The sequence below is a fragment of the Carettochelys insculpta genome, chromosome 3 (genome assembly GCF_033958435.1).
Source record: "Carettochelys insculpta isolate YL-2023 chromosome 3, ASM3395843v1, whole genome shotgun sequence".
NCBI classification, from domain to species: domain Eukaryota; kingdom Metazoa; phylum Chordata; order Testudines; family Carettochelyidae; genus Carettochelys; species Carettochelys insculpta.
The window spans coordinates 106577549-106587274 of NC_134139.1; the positions used below are offsets into that span (position 1 = coordinate 106577549).

The 9726-nt window shown below is 41.1% G+C and overlaps 1 protein-coding gene across 14 annotated transcripts in view; it reads right to left on the minus strand.

Moving 5' to 3' along the window:
* Positions 1–9212, minus strand: part of EYA4 (EYA transcriptional coactivator and phosphatase 4) — a 236951-nt gene extending 227739 nt beyond the window's left edge. For 3 of the 14 annotated variants that reach the window (XM_074990537.1, XM_074990538.1, XM_074990535.1), the window contains exon 1: positions 8752–9201. In XM_074990537.1, coding sequence (XP_074846638.1) covers positions 8752–8850 — 99 coding nt within the window. In that variant the 5' untranslated portion in view covers positions 8851–9201. Of the gene's footprint in view, positions 1–8751 lie in introns of all 14 variants that reach the window. The other 11 variants (XM_074990530.1, XM_074990527.1, XM_074990540.1 and 8 more) reach the window with 9 other exon arrangements.
* Between the last annotated feature and the right edge of the window lie 514 nt (positions 9213–9726).

Below are 9726 nucleotides of genomic sequence, written 5' to 3' on the forward strand. Positions count from 1 at the left end.
TCAAAAGATATACTTTGTGAGAGCAATTAACCCAACCAGACACCATGAAGATTGGTTTAGATTCAACAGGTGAAATCCACTCCTCTCTTTAAAACTGGAATACTATATTTAGGGTCTACCCAACTGGACAGCAGAGTTTTCCAGCAGCTCTACTTCAGCTGTCATATGAACAGAAGTAATGGCTACAGCTATTCTGCTGCACTTATGTGGGAGAGGTAAGGGCAGGAGGGAGAGAATGTTGAGGCCAGTCTGAATCCAGGAAAATCCCTCTCCAATCAAGGCTTCCCATGGCTCAGGGTCCCCATCTCCAGCACAAAGTTAGTATACTGGACCCACTCGGTGGTCACTTTCATCGCAGAAGCTGATCCTGAGGTCCCTTCCAGCCCTATGATTCTATGATCCTGCAAGCAGTCCCTAAGCAGAACTTAAGTGGTATGGAAGTCTTAGGATAATGTATCTATCACACTGCTGGTGAATTTGAAATCACAGAAGGACACTAAGTATGCAATATACTGTAACTACAAAAACTAGATGCACTGCTACACAACATATTGGAAGTGTACTGGAAAGAAAAATTCAGATCTAAGTTTAAAGAAGTCACCACTCTTCAAAGACTCCCTCATACAAAGTCACAAATATTCAAATTAGATATGTCAGGCAACAGTTTGGAAAAATGGCATTAAAATACACGACACCATTTTGTGCCTCTTGTAGATTTAATCTAAAATGGCATGTGATAGACAACTACATTTTTCCCACATGAGAAAGTTTCCAATTGCACTGAAAAAAAAAATAAAGATGTGATGTACTGTGCTATTTGCAAACAAAACAAGTTAATATTTTGTGAATGTAGAAACTGACAAGACATAGCTGCCATAAATTAAACATTTTTCTATGGAGACAGGTGAGAAATAGTCACTTTTCAGAAATGGTTTATCATCATTCCACAGGGGTAGAAGTAAAAACCCAATTAGTAGCTGTTGCTATAAGATTTGGTGATCAAGTTTTTGTCCAATAAAATTCTGCTTTGCCTTTTCCTCATAAGAAGTTTGAAACAAAAGTGAACCATACAGAAAACAAAGCAAGCAGTCTTGTAGCACCTTAAAGACTAACGATTTTATTATGTAATGAGCTTTCGTGGGAAGGCTGTGCTCCAGAATCTGAAGAAGTGGGTCTTTCCCACAAAAGCTCATTAGCTAATGAATAATATTGTTTGTTAACTTTCCTTTAGCACCTTAAAGACTATTTTATATATTAGGTAATGAGCTTAGGCGGGAAAGATCTTACTTCTTTAGATTCTAGAGAACAGCTTTCCCATAAAAGCTAATTGCCTAATAAAACTGTTAATCTTTAAGGTGCTACAGGACTGCTTGCCCCCTGCTTTTTTTTTTTTTTTTTTGCATACATACAGATTAAACACAGCTACTCCCACTGAGACCAACTAGAAAATGTAGATCGTCTAGGAAAAGAGTGCCGGAACTCAAGTCTGGTGATTCCTCAGAGGGGTTAGGGTGTTCAGTTTTATTGCCCCAGTCCCCTCGTTGCCGCAAGACTGGCGGGGGCTCCTGCCCCAGTCCCCACCCTGCTGTGGGACCAGCAGTGAAAAATTTTCTTATGTTCTAACAGAAAAAAGGTGCCAAAACTCCATTACGATACATTCCACCAGAAAAAAAGCTCTGGATTAATGCCAAAACAATCACCTCCAAAAAGGTCAGTCACCTTAAAAAAAAAAAAAAAAAAGCCATGTCAGAACTTCCCAGAACAGTCACCTCCAGAACACGCCATACAAGACTCTCCCAATGCAAGTTACTCCTGAATCTAAAGCAGCTCTGATACCTGCTCACTAATTGTGATTTCTTGAGTTTAGGTTTCTAAGTAAGCCAAAACTACAGGGTAGTTTTAAGTACCTATTAGGGATTACATAGAGCATTCCAAAGTCAATCTCACTTGTGGCCCAAGACAAAATTTGATCACTGTACCAACTAGCCCCCTAGAGAAATAATAGCACATACTGAAAGTATAAAATAGTTTATGTGAAAACGAGTTCTAAACAGTGACCAGAAATTAGCAGGAGACGCTTCAGTTGGACAATTTATCTGAACGGCATTAGCATTTTCATAGCAGTCACATCCAATATTATTGATGTCAACTGTCAGAGACAGCAATAAGGCCAACTCCTAGCATGACATTTGAATACAATCTTCTGGCCGAGAAGCAGAAGAGACTAAATGAACCAGATTAGTATGATGGTCAATCTGTTCCTTTTATCACATGAATGTAAAATATTAAGTGGCCCTGTCCTAGTCCTTTGTACTGCCTACCATTCACTTCTAGAAACCTACTGAGGAGCCAAATCTTATTTGGGTGAAAACCGAAAGTGAATTTGTGGATCTAATCTAATAAAAAAAAGTTATCCAGTTCACAAAACCACTGCAGGTTTTAGCACAAGTATTATTTGCTACATTTGAGAGGACCCAGACTCCTGTAGCAGATTGGGTTTGAAATGTGACTGAACTTGACAAGGAGATTTGCCTATAATTTGTCCATGCTTGTTTCTATAATTTCTCACTTTCATGAAGTATCAAAATAACCTAAAGCAAATTAAAAGAGCCTGTTGATACACTATGTATCATGAAGCCAATGCTCCAGAGATGTAATCAGCTCAGTTATCACTTTCATACTTGTTAAAACAATTATTAAAAATAAAATATTCCTGCACAAGTCCGAAAAGCCCCTACAAGGACGAAGATGCTAAGGTCTGACTGTAACTTCATCTTTAATTCACTTTGTTCTATCTAGTGAGTGCAAGAATCTCCGAACTGTGAATGTAACCTCACACTCAACGTGTACTATAGTATCTTAAGCATAAGAGACTGGGTTAAAGATAGGTGGTCTGATCCTCAACTAGTATAAAGACAAGTAGTTCCACTGATTTCAGCATAGCTATACTGATTTACACCAGCTGAAGATCTAGTCAAAACAAATTTCCAGTTACATCCTTGCAAAGGCATTGATTTCAATAGAGTGTATGCACATAACTAAGCAAAATTCTGTTCAAAGTTTCAAAGCTTAACTCTCTATTTCTATTCTTTTGTGTTCTAAGTCAGATCCTTACTGATATGTCAGTGCAAATTTTTATGGTTTAATTATAGATGTGTCAACAACAGAATACTTACTCACTGCTTCAGCCCAATTTAAAAAAGGCTGCAGTAATTCTTTACATTGCTGACAAAGTCAATGTACACGGGTCATGTCAGGTTAGTATCCGAGTAATATTATGAACATTACATTGTCATATCAATTTAAAATGTACTTGCTTTCAAATAAAAAAGTTGACAATTACAGATATGAAATTACACCTATCTGCAGGTATTTTGCAGGTGAATGTCTAAAGACAGGTCTTTTTAATGAACAAGGGAGATAAATTAAAAAATGTATAGCTTGGAGACAATACAAGGCAATCAAAACAGAGCTACAGTACTGCCATTGGTGTACAGACTAATTGATTGAGATGTGATAGTAAAGCTACAACCACGATTTTCCCATACACCTGCTTATTCTATTGTACTTCTAGAAACAGCTGTCCAGTATGGAATCACAATGATTTTCCTCCTTTTTCTAGGGAATAGGAACTTCAACAGAAAAGTTGCACTGACCTTGCTCAGCACAGCACTGAAAGTTCTTATGGAATTCATTGCTTGTCATACAAAACTGTGACAAGTCTGAAAATGAAGTACTTATAGTTTGCATTTTTGAGCCTACCATTAGCAGTGGTCATTTTGCTGAAAAATGTGACAGCTAGTATATATAAAACTCTCAGCACGATCACTCACTGACGAGATTAGACATTTCTACACAGTGTATTTTAATACAGAATTAAGAAAAAACAAATGTTTAATATTTAAGCAAAAGGTAGAACATGTTCTCCAGAACAGTTCTCAAATGTTGAGCCTAATTACTATTTCAGATTGGGGCCCCTCCTATGGATGTCCCAGATAAATTCTTTCTGCAATATAGAGCCTATTTAATATTTGCATTTTAGTCCTATTATAAACATGCTCTCCAACTAAAATTAACTTTACACTCACTAAAGATTTGAGTTTTCACATTGCTAGGATAAGCATGAGGGACCCAGGTTTCTTTAAGCACTTCTGATTTAATCTGCTATTCAGACAGATATATAGACACTGCCAAAAATCTCTCTCTCAATCCCAAGAGCCTATTTCTACATCTTAATACCAAAAATGTCACCATCATAAAATGTGTAAATACAAGTTACACTTTTTTTAAACCACAGACTATAAAGTCTAATTAAATGGTAAAATTCAGTGTTTTGGTATGCAAAACTTCCATTGACTTCAAAAGGAAGAAAACACACATGCACATTTTACTTTTTAAAACCGTTTTTATTCAATTTCAAAAAGGGTAATAGTTTTAGGTCTTCAGCAAAACCACGTCCTGAAATCTCAGGGGCGATTAAAGGACTATAGCAAAAGCTGAATGGTGTCAAATATCAAACTGTATTATTATGTCAGGGCCCACAAGATCAATTAGCACTTTTCAATGACAGGAAAGGTTACAGTTGGACTCACATTTATACAATATCTAAAACTAAAAAATAAAAAATCCTATTACATTTGTTTACACGCTTGTGAAAACAATCACAACGCTAAGTATTCTCTCTAATTCACATGGTATCAGAGCTGCTCTTCTGTTGCATAATTTTTTAAAGAATTTTATTAATTGAAGTTAAGTTGCTGCTGCAGTCACAAAAACGCATATTCTGAAATGGCCAGAAATCACAGGGAATATTAAACTATGCAGTAAAACCTAGAGTATCATCATAAGGCATTTTAGTAGGCGTGGGACTGCTACTAAACCTGGTTTATAGCTAGACTTTTATAAAGCTTTAAAAATACTTGACAACTATCAGCAAATCATTGCTTTTTTCTGTCTGGTTCTACATTCTTTTTGAGAATCCAAACTACGTCATGAACGGATAAGTGAGCTTGTCTCCATGTTGTAAATGAAAAAAGCATATCAAAAGACAAGAGCAAAAAATAAGAATTAAATACTGTTATATAAAACAGAGCTAATCCACAGACATGGATCAAAAAGTGTTATACTTCGTAATTAAATGCTCTATAAAAACTTAAATGTCAACAAGCAACTGAAGATACATGTCACTTCTAACCACAGTAAGAAATAATAAGCAGATACGCAGGTATGTTAGAAATTCATTTGATGCCTCTTGGTACATTGTGTTCAAGCATTGTTTGCTGTAACCGAATACCTCATTATGGTTTCAAACACAATTAGTTTAAGATTTGTTATATGGTGATAGTTCAGAAGACATCAAGAAAATTAAAAACACACTTTATGTATGGTTTAAGCTGTAAACATATTATTTTTAATACACACAAAGCATGATTGCTTTTGTTGTATCATTACAGACTTCAGAATGTCATATTCTGAAAGCACATATTTGTATTTATTTCTTCAAAGAGTGATTGGAAATATTTACTACTAGACAGTACCTAATTTTAGGTTTTAAGTGCTTTAACAGCTCTGTGAAATATGATCAGCAGCTGCGAAGTAGGAGTACATTGAATAAACTATCCTTTATAAAAAGGGGGACTCACTTTACTGAAAGTTCATAAAATCCTCACTTTCAAAAGAGAAAAAGATAACAAATAATTAATATTTGTTTGCTACAACATGTCAATGCAACTTTGGGGATTTCCCCCCCCCGGATTGAATTTCATATTAAAACAGAACAAAGTAGTTTACATTTTATTACCTGAAAAATAGAATGAACGCAATCAAATATAATTAACTCTTGTAAAAAGTGTATTATTTTTACCCCCTCAACTAAATTCTGATACATAAAGTAAAACTAGGGTACACCAGAGTTGAACAAAACAGGAGCTTTTAAAGCTTGTAGCAGAGGCTGAAAATATGCAATAGGACACTGTCTTCCTGCATTTCAAGTGGCCATACACAATACATTTTCACTGAGAACCGTAGTATGAGTAACAAGGAACTCAGTGATGGCGGGAACCTGATCTACAATTTTGTTTATGATCTCTTAGTCACTCATATCGGAACATTTCTATTGCAAAAGAATAGTAATGTGTTCTAAGACACTACTACATAAAACAGTCCTCTAAGCATAAGACTTAACTGAACAGAATAGAAAAATAAATGTTAAAATGTTTTCTCTTTTGGATTGTTTTAAATTATTCTAACAATGCACATAACATCTGAAACAGTTATATAAGTTGAAACTAACAATAACATTTTCACCTTGAATTTTCCTTTTAAGATACTGGAATTAGTTCAAAAACGTGGTAACTTGAACACCATCATTTACAAAAAGAAAAAAAAAGGGAAAGTTTTTTTTTTTTATTTGTTTTAAATGTAGCCCAGATAGAAATAAAGACTAAAAAATACTGAAAGAATGTGGGGGGGGGGACTGTCTGTTTGTAATTTCTGTTTACTTGATATCATTAGTATGTCAGTTATAGGTATGTACAGATCTGCATTCTGCAGCACTGGGCAGCAGGAAAAAAGTGGAAACTCTACAGTGATTTTAAGAGTTTGAATTTACATGGTCACTGAGAAGCTGAGTTAAGAAATCAGATAAAAATGTTCAACATACTACAAAACCACTATTAATCTGTGTTTGGAAACTGATGTTAAGATATAGCTAGATCATAAAACAAAAGATTATAATTAGATCAATACAGTGAAAGATCATGTCTAATTGAGAAAAATCAGATAATATGCTTTACTTATAACAGTATATGGTGAAAATACACTTCTCAGTAAATTTTTATGTAATTCTGAATTGTCTGCTTATATTGTTGTTATTTTACATGTGCAAATTAGAGTTTAAATTAAAACCAATAAGGATTCATTTCTTATTATTTTAATGAAAACTAAACTTCATTATTTAAAATGTTTATATATCAATTATCTAAAATACTCTCTGTCTTTTAGATAGCCCTACCTAAATTGGATCTGTGCAATGCAAACATATATATTACTAGATACTTTTATAAATCTCCTTCTGCATTGTTTTGCACTTTGGTCACAGGATTACCAAAAGAAAGAAAAACAGTGTCTGTTCTTTTTTTAATAGTAATCAGTTTCATAAACACAAATTAAATTTAGATGCCAATTACTAATTGGCAGAGAATCAATCCTGGAATCCCTTCCATTTTTTTAAAAAATACTTAGGACTGGGTGTTACCTAGCATGACACCGAATTGGATACACACATAAAACCTGCAAACAGCCGCCTTTGCTTAAAAATAAAAAGGCAGAGTGACTAGGAGTTTAATTGCCATCCCCGGCTAATATTTCTCTAAATTGACTAAATGAATGCTAAGCACCGCGCCAAAAAAGATAGAGGTAAGAGAAACAGAACTGTTAAGTACGAGTCCTTAATGTGAAATCTAACCTGCAGTTTTTCTTAGGTATCAGATTTTGGAAGTGTCCGTAATGACAGCCGGAGAGGCAAATTAATGGCCAACAGCCCATTGGGTTTAAACACGGAGAATCCTGTTACCTCCTCATATTAAGTACAAACATACAGAGACTCTCCTCCACGTGGAAGTGTTTTCAAACCAAAACACAAGCCCCTGCAGGCTGATCCACCTAGGCGGAACAACTGACCCCTCCGAAGTTAGGGTTATTATTCCCGTGTCTTCGTCTACAGCAGAGAGAGCCTTAGAGACGGCTGAGGGCAACTTTAAAACTCTGTTTTGTCTGGTTTTAAACCACAGCAAAACCAATCCTATTATTTTTAACACGCACAGCCCTGGAGGAAAGTAAGTGACAGGGAAGCAAACGGGGGGGGGGGGGGAAAACAAACAAACTTCCCTCGCAATATTTATTGTCCCTGATTTGTTGCCAATGGGAAATGAGAGGCCCCCATCACCAGCTAGCTACTTTCTGATGGCTGCAAACTGGAAACGCTCTCTAGTAAGAAAGAAGAAAAGCCCGTTGAGATACGGCCGGGCTCTTGGGGCAAGGAGAGAGTTTGCGGAGTTTGGCATAGTATGATACTATGTACAACGGAACAAAGGGGCACATCCTCCAGATCAGACTGACTCAGCTGCATGTTCGCAGGGCTGAAACCGAAGCGTGACTTTCCAGAAGTGGCCACAAATTCAGAAGTCCCCCTCCACCCTCCCCGGGTTTGTTACTCGGCCAAGCTGGTTGCTGGCAGGATTTGCTAGTCCAGTTAGCCCAATGCGGCTGCATTGCAATCTGTGAGCGCCCCTGCACTGCCTGCCCCAGCCGCGATGCCACCCACCGGGCCGCGTGCGTCTAGCTGCCCGCTGAGCGCACAGCTGCCTCGCGCTGCGGTGGAGAGTCCGTGCAAGAGACAAAACAGACTCCTGCAAAGCGGCGCGCAGGGGGTGCTGAGCAAAGGCCGGTGCGTTCCTTTCCACGCGCTCTCCCCGGGTGCTGCCCCGGACCGCAGCGGGGCGGCAGCAACCCCAAGGGAAGCAAAGCGGGGTAGGGGGACGCGACACGCAAGCCGGGGGTCACCTGGCGAGCGACGCAACAACCCGGCCAAGGGGGCGTCCCGAAGGCCGCGAGGAGCTCGCTCGCTGGGGTCTGGACAAGCCCGGGGCTCGCAATCACCAGCCGCCGCTGGCGGGGCTCTCCGCCGCGTCTCAGGCCCCCCAGGCGTGCACACATGGGACGCGGTGGGACGGGCAGCGGAGCGACACTCACCTCCTGGGGCTGGGACACGCAGCTACCGCCGCGCGAGCTCCGCTGCCTTTGCCAGCCGAGGTTCCCCCTCTGCGCTGCTCCTCCGGCAGAACAGCACATCCCCCGCGCCACACACCGCACCACGCAACCCCGATCAGCGCGGAGGGAGGGGGGCACCGAGGGGGGCCGGGCAGGGCGCGAGCAGCCACTCTCCTCACTTTCGGGCGTGCGAGTAGCTGGTCACCCCCCTCCGCCCGGCGGCCGCTGTTAACCCCAACGGGGCGTTTGCTGCCCGGAGCGGGAGGGACGCGTGCTGTGCAACACCGCCCCAGGCGCCGCTTTGCACTTGTGCGGGCGGCGGGGCCAAGGGGGGCGCAACAGCAGCCGGGGCTGGGGCGTGCGTGGAGAGGAGGGGGCGGCTGAGCCTGCGAGCTGCGTGTGTCATTGGGCGCCTTCCCGCGTGGCTTTCCGGGGCGCTCCCGCGCCTCCCACCCCCGCTTGGCGCGGCGCACACGTGCTGGCTCTGGGTCGCCCCCGGAGCCCTCCGCCTCCACTGCTCGGCCCGCGCGGGTAGAGCTGCTGCTTGCACGCGCCCGGACTGGCGAGAGGTCAGCGCTGTCTCCCAGGTGGTATGGCTTAACCAAAACTCCCCTCCTCCCCGCCCCCCCCCTTCCCTGAGGCTCCGGCCTGCAGCCCTCGCTGCCATTAGTGCCAGTGGCAGCTGGGCCTGCGCAGAGAGCGTAGCCGGACTTAATTACTGAACAACCTGGGGGTGGCATTTGCTCACGTTTACCAGACATCGTGCTCTCTCCTTCCCCCCCACCTCCCGGGCCACCTTTGCTCAGGTTGAGTAGTGCCCGGGCCCTGAAACCACTGGCAGGCCACGCTGCTTGCTTGGGGCTAGGTGACTTGTGATCTGGCCCCTAGTTAGCAAATTGTTGCACTGACCCTGAAGCAGGGCACTGAAGATTCAGGGTTATAGTCTCCTCCCCTACC